This window comes from Ipomoea nil, unplaced genomic scaffold, assembly GCF_001879475.1.
Source record: "Ipomoea nil cultivar Tokyo-kokei standard unplaced genomic scaffold, Asagao_1.1 scaffold1509, whole genome shotgun sequence".
Taxonomy (NCBI): Eukaryota; Viridiplantae; Streptophyta; class Magnoliopsida; order Solanales; family Convolvulaceae; genus Ipomoea; species Ipomoea nil.
Genome location: NW_017617937.1, coordinates 867787 through 886654, shown reverse-complemented (window position 1 = coordinate 886654; position 18868 = coordinate 867787). Strand labels below are relative to the sequence as shown.

General features: G+C 36.4%; 2 protein-coding genes across 4 annotated transcripts; one reads left to right on the top strand and one right to left on the bottom strand.

Moving 5' to 3' along the window:
• The first annotated feature begins 1132 nt into the window (after positions 1–1132).
• Positions 1133–8034, top strand: LOC109188894 (protein CROWDED NUCLEI 1). Its single transcript, XM_019339541.1, has 8 exons — positions 1133–1590; positions 2468–2677; positions 2763–3016; positions 3134–3404; positions 3485–3568; positions 4007–6012; positions 7087–7249; positions 7409–8034. The coding sequence occupies exons 1-8, from the start codon at positions 1423–1425 to the stop codon at positions 7658–7660; spliced, it is 3408 nt and encodes a 1135-aa protein (XP_019195086.1). The 5' UTR covers positions 1133–1422; the 3' UTR covers positions 7661–8034.
• A 354-nt stretch (positions 8035–8388) lies between these two features.
• On the bottom strand, positions 8389–15795 carry LOC109189165 (probable histone acetyltransferase HAC-like 1). Of its 3 annotated transcripts, none has more exons than XM_019339935.1 (15): positions 15697–15795; positions 14925–15068; positions 14607–14829; positions 12783–14494; positions 12194–12484; positions 11840–12109; positions 11496–11624; positions 11211–11411; positions 10939–11081; positions 10434–10737; positions 9952–10091; positions 9753–9831; positions 9403–9642; positions 8958–9181; positions 8389–8876 (listed from the first exon to the last, which is right to left on the bottom strand). In XM_019339935.1, exons 2-15 carry the CDS (start codon positions 15045–15047, stop codon positions 8792–8794), a joined length of 4164 nt encoding a protein of 1387 aa, XP_019195480.1. In that variant the 5' UTR covers positions 15048–15068; positions 15697–15795; the 3' UTR covers positions 8389–8791. The 3 variants fall into 3 exon arrangements, with proteins under 3 accessions (XP_019195480.1, XP_019195482.1, XP_019195481.1); XM_019339937.1 differs by having other exon boundaries at positions 14691–14829; XM_019339936.1 differs by lacking the exon at positions 15697–15795 and having other exon boundaries at positions 14925–15515.
• Positions 15796–18868: the final 3073 nt, after the last annotated feature.

The window sequence follows — 18868 nt, the reverse complement described above, 5'->3', positions numbered from 1 at the left end:
ATATGGTATGTTTATGGTAATCCGGTATTTATGGTAGAGTTATTATTTTATAGGATGTAGATGAATTTAGAAAATATAAAGGGGTTTAGGCAATATAAAGATATTTATGTAGTGGAGGTGATTTGGGAAATAAAATAATATTTAGGAAAGTAGTTTGTGTAAATTTGACTTGTCATATTCTTGCAATTGTCATATAATTCATTTTTCCACCGCTACAACTGATTGGTCACATCTCGAGTCCGAGCACCAATCTGATTACTGTGCTCGACTGCCTTCCAGTGGTGCTGACTGAGTACCCATGCTGAATATCCTTAATTGGCATTTCTTAAGAAGTGTAATAATGCGTATAATACATCATGTAAGATGAAATTGGTCACATTAAATATATAATGTTTTAAACGTTAATTTTGTTTTTATTGAATCTTAATTTTAAAACTGCGATGACATTTTTTGTTTTGAATAATGAAAAAATTCATTATTATTACTTGTGACAAAAAAGATGGAATCGGGCATTCCTAGTTTGTGAATGGATAAATCATAGTGAATCAATTGATCAACAAATATTGTGCAAAAGTAATTCTCTATTTTGAGAGGCTGCTTCTACACTACTACTAGTGAGACTTGATTCTTAATTTCTTATGATAAATTTTGACCTTGTGATCAGTTGAGCACTATTCGGATATAGTTATTACTAGCCGTATTGATTGAGGTCATGAGTGTAACTTACCTTAACGATGCAGTTGCGTCACTTGCCCGTGTCCCAAACAAGATCAAGTACAGCCTATCGACACCGTGTCATTTGGATGAAGCATATTCTCCACTATCCACTTCAATTACATAAAAGCCCCCAGATCCTTTCAAATTTACACCCGCCTCCTCAAACGGCATCAACTTCCCCAGGCTAACGACCATCCGGGGGCACTTTCGTCACTCCGCTAAAGGCTAAAGCACATTTCTAAACCGCTCACGTTTTGCCGAAAGGCGGCCAAACCGAATCCCCAAACTGCCCCGACCCAACGGACAAAATCTCGACGAAAGCAAGGGCATCGGAGTAACTTCAGGAAAACCGAATTCTTGTCCGACTGTTGAAGTTAGAAAAAAACAATATTTAATTAATGTAAAAATGAGAAGAAAGGAAAAGCAGAGTGAGAAATCCGCGCACACCAAAGGTTGCTACTGAAAAAAGCGAGGAGAGAGAAAGGGGTAGAGAGAGAAAGTTATCGGATTTCAGAGCTCTATTCGCCGGAATTTGGGAACTCTGTTCACGTCCGGTGAAGATTTCCCAAATTCCTAGCCCATAGAATTAGGGTTTGGGGGATGAAGTCACGAGTGCTTGCAGTTGAAGCTAGTGGTTTGCGAAGTTGAGGCTGCGATCTGTGGTTTTCGAATTCTTACGCGGTCAATTTGCGGGGAATTGGTCTGATGTCTACGCCCACGAGGAAGTTGTGGTCGGGGTGGTCGCTCACCCCGAGGAAGAGCGAGGAGAAGGGGAAAGGCCTGGACTTCGTGGAAAATTCCAGGAAATGTTTGGATGGTGAAGAAAGTGGATCTGTTAACTTACAGGAGAAGGTGGCGAAGCTCGAAACGGAGGTTAGTGTACTGCTTCACCGGCGTGTTTAGTAGCTTTATGCAGACTGAATTACAAGTTTTATTGTCCTTTGCTGGTTTTTTTATTATTTTATATTTATTTGTCTTCATTTTACTTTTTAGTAGTTTTATGCAGACTGAATTACAAGTTCGTTTGTCTTTTGGTTGTTTTATATATATTTATATTTGCCTTCATTTTACTTTTTTTTTTTTTTTTTTTTTTTTTTTTTTTTTGGCGTTACTGCGTTATGCAGTTGTTCTTAAGAAAGTGAAGTGTTAACTGCTGATAAAATTTTCTAGGAATTAAGTTCGTTTACTAGAGCGTCCATCTTTCAGAAATTTAACCGAGTGGCATAGTGCAGTAAGTTTTTTGGAGGAGTGAAGTGGCAGGAGTTTGTATGATTAATAATTTCAACTAATTATTTCAAGTTTTCAACAATGGAAAAAGTAGATGGAACTTGGGGAACCCTTGTTACTGGTGTTGGTTTCCATTGTCAATGTAAGCATTGTAATTTTTATTTGGATGAAGTACCTCACCATACCATCTTTACTACTGGAAAGGCTTTTTTATGACTAATAAAAGTGAGTTTGAAAAGTTATTCTGATAACAATCTACTCTGGGAGTTATATGTGTTTTTTTTTTTTTTTTTTTTTCATCTGCTCTTTGCATGGAAAAGCTGATATATTATATAGAATGGTTAAAAAGCAGTGCCTATTTTGTTAGTACTGAAAGCATAGTTACTGCTAGTGAGGGTACATTTCACATGAATGCCAATTTCTTGCATACTGTTAGAGACACTCTTTGTTCCCTCCTGCTTTGCCACAATATATTGATATAGTGGTTTTATAACTTTTTCTGACTGCCGTTTAAATTTTGTAGCTCTTTGAGTACCAATATAATATGGGTCTGCTATTAATCGAGAAGAAGGAATGGACTACCAAGCACGAAGAAGTCAAGCATGCTTTAGAAGAAGCAAATGATCTCTACAAAAGAGAACGAGAAGCCAATTCTATTGCAATATCTGAAGCTGAGAAGCGAGAAGACAGTTTAAGGAAGGCGTTGGGTGTTGAGAAACAATGTGTGCTTGACGTATGGCTTCTATTTATTGGATTCATATCATTATTTTATTTGTTATTTCTTTTGGAGGAATTTTTAAGATTGTTTCTTTCTGCAGCTAGAGAAGGCTTTGCGTGAGATGCGCTCAGAATATGCAGAAATTAAGTTCACAGCTGATTCGAAATTGGCTGAGGCAAATGCTCTAGTGACGAGTGTTGAAGAGAAATCTTTAGAGGTAGAAGCCAAACTGCATGCAGCTGATGCCAAGCTTGCTGAAGCTAGTAGAAAGAGTTCAGAAGTTGAGAGGAAACTACACGAGCTAAAGACTCAAGAAAATGCACTTCGAAGAGAAAGATCCTCTTTCAACGTCGAGTAAGCTTTAGACTATAAACCTTCTACCGAATAGTGTGCATGCAATATGTGTGTGTTTACCATCTTGAAAAGCAGGCTTAAGAGGTTGCTCATTTCAATATCTTCGTAATGTGTCAGGCGTGAATCCCATGAGAGCACTTTGTCTAAGCAACGGGAAGACTTGCGAGAATGGGAAAGAAAACTACAAGAGGGTGAAGAGAGGCTTGCTGATGGCAGGAGGTTGCTTAACCAAAGAGAGCAGAGAGCAAATGAGGCGGATAAGATTATGACACAGAAGCAGACTGAACTTGAAGCTTCTCAAAGGAAAATTGACACAGCTAACTCAGTTTTGAATGAGAAAGAAGAGGACATTAGCCGCCGGCTGGCAGGCCTTAGTCTCAAGGAGAAGGTAAGCTGTATTTTCATTGATATCTAATCGAAAATGCTCTAATTTCTGCTTAAGTGATTTTTTTCCTTGTCTTCATGCAGGAAATTGATGAAATGAGAAAGAGCTTAGATCTAAAAGAGAAAAAGTTACATGAACTAGAGGAAAAACTTAATGCTAGAGAAAGAGTGAGTACCTTCCCTTCATCATTCATGTATTAGTAAATAGAACTTACCAAGGTGAACAAGCATGCTGATCGATAGTAATTCATATTATTCTTCCACAATAATTATTGTATAGGTGTATTCATTTAAATATTAAATCTTGTCAATTAGTTACAAGTTCTTATTGCTTATATATTTTGACTTCCTATGGGGTGGACCAGTCTCATTTTATAAGTAGCAGTGTTATTAACAAAACATCCAATTATATTCAATTAGATGTCTTGCTTTACAAATTGGTCATCATTCTTCACCCTCACACTCCTCTCGTTCTCCTCTTTTTGTGTGTGTACGAGGAAAAAGAAAATTGAAAGATGAAAAATGTGTCAAAATGCGACAGAGAAGTTCAATCCATGAATTGATAATAATGTACTACTTTTTAAAATTTGACACTTCTCTACACAGGAGGAGATTCAGAAGCTTGTAGATGAACACAGGGCGACCCTTGATGCCAAAGAAGAAGAATTCAAACTGGAAATGAAGCAGAGGAGGGAATCCCAGGATGAAGAATTGAAAAGCAAGGTGATTGAACTTGAAAAGAAGGAAGCTGAAATTTATCACATGGAGGAAAAAGTCAAGAAACGGGAACAGGCACTTGAAAAGAAATCAGAGAAAGTAAAAGAGAAAGAAAAGGATCTTGAATCAAAATTAAAAGCTATGAAGGAAAGGGAAAAGTCTGTAAAACTTGAGGAGAAAAACTTGGCGAACGAGAGGAAGCAAATCCTTTCTGACAAGGATGAATTAATTGCCCTTCAGGCTGAACTTGAGAATGTAAGGGCCGACATTGAAAAAAGCCAATTAAAGCTAAATGAAGATCGAGAACAGCTTAAAGTAACAGAAGCTGAGAGATTGGAACTCACTCGCCTGCAATCAGAGTTGAAGCAGGAAACAGACAAGTGCAGACTCCAGCAAGACTTGCTTTTGAAGGAAACTGAGGATTTGAAAAAGGAAAGAGAGAAATTTGAGAAAGAATGGGATGGGTTAGATGAGAAAAGAGCTGAGATTAAGAAAGAATTAGAGGAACTTAATGAACAAAGAAGGAGCTTTGAAAAGCTAAAGCGCTCTGAAGAGGAAAGGATGAACAAGGAGAAAATTGAAACAGAATATTATGTTAACAGGGAGTTGGAAGCACTTAAAGTGGCAAGAGAATCATTCTCGGCTAGTATGGATCATGAGAAATCAGTTTTAGATGAAAAACTTCAAAATGAGAGAAGCCAATTGCTTCATGATTTTGAGCTACGTAAAAGCAAACTTGAGGTTGATATGCAGAAGAAGCAGGAAGAGATGGAGTCTGGGTTGCTTGAGAGAGAGAAACTATTTGAGGACCATAGGGAGAGAGAACTAAATAATATTAACTACTTGAGGGAAGTGGCCCGAAGAGATATGGAAGAGCTGAAAGTGGAAAGATCTCGACTTCAGAAAGAGAAACAGGAAATCTCCGCAAATAAGGAACATCTTGAAGAACAGCAGCTAGAGATGCGAAGAGACATCGATGCACTAGTTGCCTTGAGTAGTAAATTAAAGGCTCAGAGGGTAACATTTCTCAAGGAAAGGGAACAGTTCGTGGAATTTATCAAAAAGCAAGAAAATTGCACCTCCTGTGGAAAGAGTATTGGTGAATTTGAGCTTTCTGGTCTTCAGTCTTTGACTGAGGTGGATAATTTTGAGGCCCCTCCGCTGCCTACTGTTGCCCAAGATTTTTTGAGAGAGAATATCCAAGGGACTTCTGAAAGGCCTGGCAACGAGTTGTCCCCTGGCATTGTCAATTCTGGAGTTTCAGTCTCTGGTGGTGGGACCATGTCATGGCTTCGGAAATGTACATCAAAGATTCTCAAGTTTTCACCAGGCAAGAAAATCGAACCTACCGATCTTCAAGATATGATAGATGGATCAGCCCTGCCAGAGAATTCTGTTAAGGAAACACCAAATGCATCATTACTGCACAGAGAAATACAACAAGATATGTCTCTGTTCAAGGGTGATGCTTCTGAAGATCCGATACTTGAACTTGACAACAGCACAAGAGAGGTGGAAACTGGCAAAGATATTGTGGAAGACTCTGAGAATTCTAATGTGAAAATTGGCCAGCGTAGACCTGTGAAAAGAGGGGGTGTCCCTAGAGGTAGGAAAACCAGTTCTGGTAAGGCCAATGGGAGTGTTGAGATCTCCATTAATACCAACGAGGAAAGTGAGAAGGAATCTGGTCTTCTAGGTACAGGGATTAATAGAAACTCCAGAAAACGAAGTCGTGCGCACACATCACAAGGAACAGCAAGTGAGCAAGGAGATGATTATAGTGAAGGAAATTCAGACAGTGTGACGGGTGGTAGTCGTAGGAAGAGAAGACAAAAGGCTGCCCCGCTTATTCAGAATCCTGGTCAAAGTAGATACAATCTTCGTCGACCAAAAAGGTAAACTCTTTCTATCGCTTCCTGTAGGTTGTATTAAGTAGGCAAACTTAGTACTCCGTATCAATTAGAAGTGATGCAGCAGCCAGCCAGAAAGGACAGTAATATTGGGAGTAGAAGCAACATTAGGTTTGAGAAATCTCTGAACTCTACGAAATACTAGGACAAACATAATGTTCTTGTTCTGAATTAGACTTTTGGACTGTGGCTCTAAAACTCCACACCCCCTAAGAACCTAGCACCTGTATCTCTTAATAGACCCTAATAAAGAGAAAAGACACTAAGGGGCACCCAAATCAATTCGAAAATAATGATTATAAGAACAATTAAGTCCTAAGATAAGCTAATAAACTTATTAAGTAGGACCATTGCAAATATCACCCTTCCATGGGAAATTGAAGTGTTACAGTTTTGCGTATAGGCACAAGATTGTATGTCTGGATGACCAAAATTTATATTTGTTGAGGATAAAATATATAAAATAGTAAACATGTGGACAGTATCATCTAGAACTTTCTAATGAAAATAAAATGTTTAGGAACAAGTGTTAAATAGATCACTGAACTTATTGTTTTTGTGCAATTAGATCACTGAACTTGAAAAGTGTGCAATCAAACAAGCAAAATATGTGCAATTGGAACATTTTTATGATTTCCTTTAATGCGATTTAAGTTGAAAACATTTCAATCTTTCATTCTAACTAGTATGACAAAGGAAAGAGCAATTCTTAGTACATACCATGTAATTATGATAAGATTTTACCAAGAAAAATTGGAAAAATGTTACAATTGCACATATTTTACTTGTTTAATGGTTTAATTGCACACTTTTTTAAGTTCAGTGACCCAATTGTACAAAAGTCAGTTTTAGTGGCCTATTTGACACTTTTTCCAAATGTTCAATTTGACTAAAAATTGATGAAAAGACAAATCTAGTTTTTAGTACTTAATTAGTTAATTTAGTGAAAATTGTTATTGTTTTTAGATTGGTGGGTTCTTCCTTATTATTTTTTGTCTTCCCCTTCCCCCTCCCAACAACAAACAAAGCAATAAACAGTGTTTACAACTTTATTTTCAGTGCTGCTGTAGCCACAACCAATGGATCTTTATCTCATAATGCCTCAAGAATACAAGAAACACGGCATTCCAAGGTTGCACAGACAAGTCCTGTAGAGATTATTGATGGGGAGGTACAAAGTGTTGAGGTTGTTCATCAGACTGTAGTAGAGACACCGATTGAGGTACCCCAAACACCTCACCCGCCATTCTTACATTATTTTTTGTTTACATGTACAAAGTACATCCGCTCGCTGTCTTTCACATGGTGCTTTCTAATGCTCTACTTACATTTACTTCTTCTAGATCTTGTTATTAACATGATAAACATCATATTCTGACAGATCAAGGATGCAGCAGCAGATAAACAGGACAGCAATGCTGAGATGGCAAATAATTTGGTAGATACTGGTTTCAGTGAAGAGGTGAACGAAACACCTGAAGTTCCCAAGGAAGACTATGATGTTGATCAGGGGTACAGAACTGATGAAGACCATGGAATAGGCGACAACGACGAGGATGATGAAGATGAAGAGGCTGAGCATCCTGGTGAAGTCTCAATAGGGAAGAAGATCTGGACTTTTATCACCACATAAGAAATCTGAAATACGACACTCGGCTTTTACTACATCTAGATAATGTCAGATTTTTTTATGTGGAAGGAGAGCAGGAGTTGCTATTCCTTTTGCTGAGGATTTTAGAGTTATCTGTCTGGTGTGTGGTAGTGCTTGTATTTTGTTGTAGTTAATCAGAAGCTGATTAAGGTGGCTTAATGTAATTGTGTCTTTTAGTGTTTGTTTTGTTATTTATTAGGAGTTATTATTGTTAGGCTTTCTTCATATTGTTTCCACATTAGCATTGTTGATAATTCTCGACCAGTGCAGCATTGCCAAACTGGATCTTTGACTTTTCTATTACTTCAAATAGTTGTCACTCTTGAACTGTGTATGATAGCTAGTAGTTCTTGGTCCTCTTGGATGTGTACTGGGTAAATGTCTCCCAATTACTTTTGACATTTGTTTTTGTTTTTCACTAGTCTGCACTTATTATGTTACTGAAAATATAATATTTAGTAAAAAAATGGAAAGAAAGAAAAAGGAGAGTAAAAATCTGTCACACCATAAAAAGTTGCTACTGAAAAAAGGAGAGAGAAAAGGAGAATTACAAAAGCCAAGGAATGGAGAAAATTTCAGGGGTTAAATTTGGCTTCCCAAAGAAGAGCGAGGATTAATGAAGTGAAAAAGCTGTTCACACCACAAAAGGTGCTACTAAAAAAAGTGAGGCGACAAAGGACATGGGCGCTACACTTTTAAGTAAAAATATGGTATAGAGTAAGTATGAAAGCTACTATTTCATCAAGTTTATTGGCAAATATTTACTCAACATTATGTCGAGTGTTTTCTTGACAGCTAATATCACTTGTTCACAACAATCTACAAATAGCCATATTCTCTCCGACTAAATTATGTCAAAATTGGACCTCTAAAATTTCCTAGAACCCGATAGGCATAAAGATAAAGCGTTGCACTACCCAGAACTGTTGCTGAAACCTAACTCTTCTCCCTAAACTATCAGGCCAATGGTGTTTCTGTTATATACCAGCCTTTCTAGCAAACTTCAACAAAAACTTTTGCCAGTCAGCTCCAACACAACTACTACCTGCGGAGACTGAATTTCACTGTACTGTACATCGTTGATGATGCCCGACTATACACTTGGACGATCAACTATGAAGAACCTCGCTCTTCAACCGTTTGTCTTTGATGAACATTGGACTGCAATGCATTCTCTTCTGCGTGCCTCTTAAGATCCCTGCATCATAAAGGGGTCACACTTCAACTAGGAAGCTAGTAGAGTAGAGCATAATAAAGAGTGGGGAGGAACAAAACATACCTGCAGCGCGGCACTGAACAGCTTGAATCTTGACAATTCCTGTAGTGCATACGTAGGAGCAACCAAATTTTGTTACAAATATCACAACCGCCAGATACGCGAATGGTGCATCCATGTGCATGACGAAATAGCTGTCTGATTTTATGGCATTCAGGAAGTGGACAAGGGTTGCTCTTGCCAGCACGGCACCGAGATGCATGCACTAATAATTCCATTAACTTGACCTGCATCGCCAATTTTATTACATAAACAAGGTGAAATAATGTAATTGTTGCTCTTTTGGGGGATATCAAAAAGCTATGCCCTACAACTGTAATAAGAAACATGAATAGAAAATTGCATGCCCGGAATCATTAGGCTATGGACAAGCAATAAAAGGAATAACTGGGTACCAACAAGCAATCTTATTTTGGAATTGAATAGAATAAGGATATGGCATCCCCACCTGCAATCCTCTCTCAGCTTGTTGAAGTTGGGAATCACGACCACCTCCAGATAAGCAATGAATACTTTTGTAGAGATGGTACAGTATCATCATTGAGGAATGCTTAGCACGGCGTAGAGATTCAAACTGATAATGGTTTTCTTGACAGAAGCACAAGAAAGAATGTCTGTGCTCAAAGAAATCGTTATCTATAATGGCATCATTATCTTCAGTGTCGGCAGGAATGGGATCGGCAGAGGTCTTTGAAAAAAAAATATTAAAAAAAAAAGAATTAAAACTTGGTAATATAGTCAAAAAACACATGAGTAAGTCCTGTCTAGAGAAGAATAAAATATTTCTAGGGGATTCACCTGAGTAAGAAAATGTTTCTCCCCAGTAGAGGAAGTGTGTTCCTTCTGCTCATTGACACCTTGCTTCATATCAACACATCTAAAATATTAAAGACAAGTTAATAGTTAACAATATCTTCTATGGAAAAAAGAAGATAACTCATTGAAACCAATAAAAATTGCATTGAGAATTCTTTTATAAACAGGAGAGAGAGATCACCTTGCACATAGCTGAAAATTTTTGCATTCATTACAGCACCATCGAGTTCCTGATAATATTACTTCTTCGCACTTTGTACACTTGAATTGCAGGTTCACAATGATAAAGTCTTCCTTTACAGGAAGAATGGTTTGCCCCAGCTGTCACCAAAGAATGGGAAATCAGAAAATGATTCAACCTGGTTACTATATATACATATAAGACGTACATACAAACATACAGACATGAACTTTTTCCTTATTACATAGGTAAATAAAAGGAAACTTCAGGCATCCAGTCTTTCCCTTCCTACTATTATCTCAGCCATTTCATCAACTCTTTTAGCATATAATGCTGTATCTCTCAACTGATTCAAGTCTATTTATCATCATTGTTATGGTGCACACAGACACACACATACACGTGTCTGTATGCATACATCAACAAAAAGGTGAAATCCAAGTATAACGCCCAAACCCAACAACTGATGCCAAAAAAAGTACCTTTTGCATCACAATTACATCTTTAGCTGCTTCAGCAGAAAGGTCACTGTATCCCATTGCTTTGAGAGACCTCTTTGTCACTACTTTCTTAACTTTACCCGGAGATCCTCCTTTACCATCTTTATCCATGTTCCTCATCATATCCTCTGCAGCACCTGACCAATAGTCTCCATCAAAGTATGGTAAACGAGCTGCTGTTATCTTAGTGTTAGACTCCGCACTTGGAACAAAGAAGTGATCATAGAAATTAGTGAAACTGATCACAATATCTTCTTTTGATGCCTTCTTCAGCATTGACCTATACCTACAGAAGAAAATTTGAGTCAATTCATGGAACATTCCACATAGCTTGCAGAGAAAAAGTCTTCATTGTTTGTTCCCTAATAAGTTTGTTCTAGGAATTCAGGCTAACCTTAAAAAGAAAATAACCCAGAATACAGAGCATATTGATGGATGTTACAAGAAAAAGGATGATAGATGGAGAAACAAAGGAATAAACAAATACCATTGGCGAAGCTTGTCTGACTTCGGCGTTTTCTGAGATTCTGGGTGACAATACAATATGTAATCTTCACCTTTTACAGGTGGGCAAGCCCATATATAACAGGTAGAGAAACCCCGTTTCTTGCAGTATTCAAGGTACCCAATCTGATGACACAACAGGGACAAAGATATGTGTCAGTTTCTAAGTCTAACAAATTTCAACATATAATCCAAAACCTTCAGGTCAAGTTTATAGGCAGTAGCATGTAAGTGGAGGTTTAAAAAAGGACTTGCCAGTATTTCATGATATACAAAAGTGCGAAGAGCTTCCCCAGCTACAGTTCGTATGTCAGGTCTGAAGTACTTCACCGAGTCAAGATATGAAACATAGACACAGCGTTTGTTTGGCTCACCACATTCTGATCCAAACTCTTGGACATACATTCCAAAGAGGCATACATCTACTCCTTCAATGTTCTGAAACAATAGGATCACCTGTTTGGAGATGCTGTCAGATTTATTCCAAGGAAAAAGTTCAAACACCAAGATGAATAAAAACCAAACAGTTAAGTTTCTCACCTTTGATCTGTATTGGAACTCTACAGGGTAATCTTGACCATGGAAGATATCCAAAAATTGCTGCTTGACTCTCAGTTGCTTGTTGACAGACAATACTACCCTGACAACAAGACCTGTCGCTCCGGGTACCTGGTAGTAGGTGATATATCAATAGTAGAAATTAGGTGGAAGATTTAAGTAAACTGAGAAAATATACTTGGATGTGAATACTGTGCAACATCAGGAATGAGTTAAAACATTTTCTTTAGTAATTTTTTTAAAAAAAATAAGTACAGTATTCCACAATTTTTGTTTTCCTACTGCACTTTCTTAAAAGGCATCATAATCACTACTCCGAAGCTTACCTCATCCAGATTCTTTCCTAATAACTTCGCCCTCTGTTCTTTCTCTTGCTCAAGGAGTCTGAAGAGTCTGTCCTCAATATGATCACTCAAGTTGGTCCTTGGTAGATCTCTTGCACCAATAGCAGGGAAAGGCACATGCTCTCCATATTCTATCTCTTTTAAACGGCAGTACGGACATATATACTTTGCTTTCCCTTCCAAATCCTTTTTAGCATTGTAGAGAGCACATATCTGATGCTGCCAGCATTCACACTTGTCGCATTGCACCCACTGCCAATTTAATTACTGCTTGATAAATTGAATAAAAATATTTTTTAGGAAAAAAAGAAAATCACAAAGCTAAACAATACTGACCGATTCTTCATTTTCCTCATTGTTCTTTCCTTTCTGAAGCTTTGCTTTGGGAATAGATAGGCCCAGGAATGAGATGTTACCACCACGAGATGCCCTGAAGCATTGAGTACAAAAACAATATCGTCTGCTCGTTTCCTCCACTCCCCAATAATAAAATACCAAATTGCGCTTGATACGAACACCGCAAGATGAGCAATACATAGGCATTGGGATAAACACAAGCTTATCGGTGCCACATAACTGGCATGTATTCTCAATGCTAGAAGGAGTAATTGCATTCCCTATTAATCCCTAAATGGAAGGAAAAAAAAAAAAAGCTATGTTCATTAGATCCTTAGATCAAAGCAGTCATGTTGACTAAAAACAAATGAGCAAGTACATCACAAACATAGAGAACAATAAATTATATAAAATAATTATGCAAGTATTATCTCATTATCAAAAGAAAGCGGAAAGAACATCACCAACCAAATGACCAGTTCAATGGAATGAATTGACCTACGCTATTCACTAAAATTCTAAAAATTAGTAATCCTTCACTATTATGGCAGAAAGATATGATGTTATATTAAAAGGCTATATATCATACCTGTCCAAAATGAAGTCTGAGACTACAAATGTGTGTTTTAATCTGCTTGGCAGCGAAAAAGTCAACAAAAGACACTCCCAGCCTCTTTGAGTTGTTTGACTTTATTCTGAACAAATATCTAACTGCAGATTCAGCTAAATCACATTTGATTTCCGATCTGTTCCTTTTAGAATCCTCTTCTTGACCATTGGCAGATTCATTATGAAAAGGCTTCCTGTCTGAACTCACCCCTAGAGAATTTTCAGTATTGTCATTCGAAGCTCCACTAGCACTATCATTATCCACCTTCTGCAGTTCACAACCACTGACCCCATTAGATACCAAAGAAGTGTGGCCAAAGCTTGATTTCTGAGGACCATCAGTAACATGGTTCCCAGTTGCACTGGTTCTGCCAGGAACTCCTATGACATTCCTAAGTTCCTTATTCATCTCTGTTGAATCTTCCTTAGAGTGAAGCTCCCCAGACACCAAAGAATCACTGCTGAACTGTGATTTCTGGCCATCATCTGCAGCAAGAACACTAACTGCACCCAAGTTGCAGGGATTTCCTATGGAATTTGTAAACTTCTGATTCATTTTCGTTGAATCTTTCACAGTGCGAAGAGGAGCTCCAAAACATTTATTTACTGACTGAGCAACTAAATCCATATTTTCAGGCAAAAAGGAACTTTCCACCTTCGTTCGTTTGTAAGAAGGTGTATCTTCACACCAAGAGGTAATGCCATTAAAATCTCTATCATGAAAAGTCCGCACAAGACCAGTCTTTGGTTCCCCAGATTCTGTGCTGATTGGGCCAACAGAATGCAGAACTTTATCGTCTCGAACAGGCTTGCAAACACTACAATTACTGTTGCAACAACTTTCAAAATGTGATATAAGCAAACGATACCGGTCACAACTGCATACTGTACCATTGCATACTATTGAATGCAAATTGTTCAGAAAAGGAACTTGCTCTCTCCCAAAATTCACTGTAAGTGCATTATACTTGACATATAAAACTAGAATATCATGTGAAGATAGATGACCTAAACCCAAATGCTGTGAAGTTCTACTAGGAAAAGAATTAGGAGCAGGTTCATCTGAAGTATGCTGAACACCAGAAAACTCCGGTTGCTCTGAGCTGATTACGTTCAAGGACTTTTGACTTGGTACATGACTGTGACATGCTTTTTCTGTTGCCATGAACCCATGTGAACTCAAATCAGATGGCTCATTGCAGAGCATAAAATGAGAATGCTGATCAGAAGGTTCAGAGTCACCTATCTGAAGTTGAGGATTAAACAAATACCCATTATTCAATCTGGGCTTATCAACAGTCATACCAGGCATAACAATGCAGTCTTGAGGAATACGTTTCATATCCTGTTCTGGGATCTTGACATTTGAATTAGATAATCCCAAATTCTGCCTATGTGATGGTGGAACATCCACACTATAGGTGTTTGGTGCAGTATGCTGGGGCTTGATGCAACTGTCTGGTGCTGATTCAATAACATGTGGTAGACTGTTCTCAGTAAAAGTATGTCCACTGTCAAAGAGTTCCCTGTCAAGGTTCCAATCTCCATCAGAGCAAACTGTAACAGATGAGATTTGCTCAGGAGAAGGAATGATCTCGCTGGGCATGTGCTTTACTGAAACATGTGAAAACATAGTATTCCCATCTTGACCAACAGAAACAAAGCCACTACTCTGGTCCTTAAATGAAGACCCTGCACCAAAAGCAAGCAACACCATACATAAATGAACATTGACCATCAACCAATTCACCTATATGTGATAAATAGAAAGTTATTGTCGAAATTTTTTTTTTTTTTTAAATACCTTCAATGTCATAAACTTTGCTGATCATGTTTGTTTGGCACAAGTCAGAGTTAGCATCAGCTGCCATCAAGTAATCACAATTACCATATTCTAAATTCGAGTAGTATGCAGCTGCAGACATGCCCATGGGTGTTGTTTTACAGTTGGGTGAAAGGGTGACAGGATGAAAATTAAAAGCTTCACGATTTTGGCGTAGATAACAAGCTTCTTCCTGGATTTGATTCTGCATTTACATGATAGCATACCATGGTTAATGCACTCCTATCAGCATTGAAAATGAATGAGCTAAATCTTATTAAGGCATGTTAAAGCTCATACCATGGACAACTTGCTGCAATGACTTCGACTATCATAGAATTCCAGCCCTGAACCAGCATTCCCAATAGACTGGTTTGGAGTACAACCGGAAAGTCGTCCAGGTTTGTGTCTGTTTACATCCATCTTACCATCTATGCATTCATCCTGCAAAAATTTAAAACTCAATTGGGGTTGAGAACCATACTTGTAGCTTTATTTACCAGTTTACCTAAATACAGGATGAAAGGATACAACTTCCTGACTACATTAAACCCCAAAATTGCAGCAATTTTTATAGGGCTTAAGTTCCAAATTCTGAATCACTCAATTTCGATACAAAACCAAGAATGATACGTCCCCACGAAATAAAAAATTAAACACCAAGAATCAGTCTATAATCTGCATTCCTTTACGAATGGCCACAAATTAACCCTTAAAAACAAGTAATTCATGAGCAGAATTAATGATCACAATGCAAGACAAGAGCACATTCAAACAATCAATTTAATAAACAAATTAAAAGCCGGCACGAAATCCAATCCCCACCCCGATCATACTCGCGGAATTCAATCCCGACGACCCAATGCAATCTAATTACAAAATCATCCCCACCCCTACCCAGTCAAAATCGGATTACAGAATTCACTAATTTTCCTTTGATTTTATTCGTTGCGATTAAAATCATCACCGACGACCCGAGTAAAATGCCATTGGAATCCGAGCGAGCGTTTAGGAAATTAAGGTTTCATCGGCGGAGCTAAGGAAGGAGATACAGAGAAAAAGGAAAACGTACCAAAATTAAGGTTAAGAAGCGCGAAGAGTCCGATAGTCAAACCCTAAAAAAAGCGAAAGATTTTCAGACAGGGAAAATAAAGTAGAAGACAAAACAATACGTAATCTACTCGTAGGAAGATTTATTTAACCGCCTATAAGGCTATAACCCAATTAGGTAAGGATATTGCTAAGGCCTAAGTGGATCAAAAAAAGGAAATAATTATCCTTTTATTTAATGAATTTATCTGAAATAAAAAAAATAAAAAATTATTTTTTAAAGGAAAAAATTAAATAAGCCCTCAAACTTTATACGAAATTTATCAGGTAAATATGATTCAAATGAACGATTTTATTAAGTTTAAGTGTCTAATTACAACTTTTTAATGTTTACAAATTTAATTAATTTTCGTAAAAAATTTAAAGGTGTGATTATTTTTCTTTTTTCTTACTTATATTGTACTACTAGGCTAATATGTCTTACAATCAATTTTATAATATTCATATAAATGAAAACTAACCATCAAACTAGTTCTATTACATTGTAGTATCTCTATTCATATGCTTTCTCAACCTACTGAAACACAAAAAACCAATAACACCTCCATTGAGGCTCGAACTCATAATCTCCCAAATAAAAATCCAATCCGGATACTATTAGACCACATATTCAAGATGTTATCTTACTAAGTTGGCATCTATGGCATCCTTATCATTGACGCTCACCGCCCTTATTTGACATCTAAATTGTCCTCATTCATAAATCATGATAGTTATTACTCGCATATATCTTGTGACTCTTGTCTGTTACACTATATTTTTTTTCTTAATAATTACAAATGCCAAAAAAAAAAAAAAACACTTACATGTCTTTTTAAAAAAAAAAAAAATTAAAAGGTAATGATTTGAGTTGACATCTATGTCATCCCTATTTTCGTGCGAAGAGAGTTTCCCGTAAAGTCATTCAGCCACTCACCATTAGGTACGCATCAATACACCGCAAAGCGTTCAAAAATGCACCATTAGGTGTGGTGCATTTCATTCTAGTGCATTTCTGAACACTGTATTGTGCATTTATGCATAGCTAATGGTGCAATTTGCACTGGCCGCACGGGAAGCCTTGTCGGCATTTGAACTATATATATATATATATATATATATATATATATATATATATATATATATATATATATATAGGCGGGTTCAGGTGCGGCAGTGTCTTACGGTGCGGTTATTTCTTACGGTGCGGCAACACCAATAGTTCACCAAATATGCATCATCAACGTTAGGAAATACACCACACAAAACAGAGTAAACAGAGCCCTGCATCACCAAACACACACCATTAGGTGTGAGTAAAAACACCATACACTGTTCGGAAATACACCATTGGGGGTGGTGAGTTATATGGTGCGTTTTTTGAGTCTGTGGTGTATTTTGTGATGTTTTATTACATTTCATTGGGGTGTGTTTTTATTACACTGTTGGTGCATACTGTTAACACTGTTGGTGTATTCTGGAATTTGACCGCACCGTAAGACCCCGCCGCATATGAGCGCTCTTATATATATATATATATATATATATATATATATATATATATATATATATATATATATATATATATATATATATATATATATATATATATATATGTATATATATATATATATATATATATATACTAGTAAGTGTCTCGTGCGATGCACGGACTATTATTAATTTAACAAATGAGCAAATTACAATTTTCGTCCTATAACTATAGGGGGCGTGTTAATTTCATTCCATGACTTTTAAAACTAACAATTTAGTCCTTTAACTATGTTTTTTAGCATCTTTGGTCCTTCCGGCCAAATCACTGGTGGAAATTGACCGAAAAAAACTTAAATTTTTTATTCATGATGGCAAAATAGTCTTTTTACGTAGGCTGTTTCTTCTTCTTCGCGTTCATGAGCTACGGCTAACAGTTGTCTCTGCTTCCAAGAAAGAACAGCTCCAAGAATCGAAGCCCCAGGTTTAGAAGCAAGGTATGATTTTTATCCTCAACTTTTTCTTCATGTCTACTGCGCATTTCTTGATTCATCTTCCTCAGATCACACGGTATAAAGCTCTAAAATAGATCTAAACTCCTAAAAATATTCTTCTCCCTATTCTAGTCACACCATCCTTCCAATTCCAGTCACGACCAAAACATAATTGTAGTATTGGTTGTGGTCTTGCGAATGATGATTTATTTATAGTGTTGAAGTAGGTGTAGATATTCATGTAAATATTGATTCTGAATTTTAAATTTATCTTCAATCAATCAATGTTAGAAACATAACATAATTATTGCAACGTTAATTCTCAATTATGAATCAACAGTTATTACTCAAATTAATTTTGTGAATTACTCTCCTATCCACTAAAATTTGTTTGCTTATTATTCACTTTAATTTTCTTTTCGTCTTTATTTAATTATTTATGATGATTATGATTAGGAAAAAATTTTCCCTAATCATTTTGCTTTAATTTATATAGAGATAGAGATATAGAGATATAATATATAATATATAATATATAATATATAATATATTGTATAAATTTATGATATAGACATGTTATGTTGACTAATTTAATAATTATGTTGATGTTGATTTGATTTGTAATTAAAATTACATGAATTTATAAAATAGTGTGAATACAATAAATTCACACTTTGGAGGGAAATTTTTTTTTTCCCTAATCATTTTGCTTTAATATATCGCTTTAATATATATAGAGATAGAGATAGAGATAGAGAAGAGATAGAGATAATATATATATATATATATATATATATATATATATATATATATATATATATATATATATATATATATATATATATATATTGAATGTTACTGGCTCTATTACATTGTAGTATCTGTTCATATACTTTCTCAACCTACTGAAACACAAAGAACCAATAACGCCTCCCTAATCATTTTGCTTTAATATATATAGAGAAGAGATAGAGGTAGAGATGCAAAGCTATTTTTAGGTTTAAAAAATTGTGCATAACCAATAACCTTTTGATCTAAGCCAATCTTTCATCTCAATCATTGATTGAGAGGAGATAGGTTGTAGCAGTCATGCAACTAAGTTCAACTTAACTACCAAGTTTTCCTCTTCTGAGGGGCAATAATTTTTTATTTTTTTTAAAAGTTAGAAAC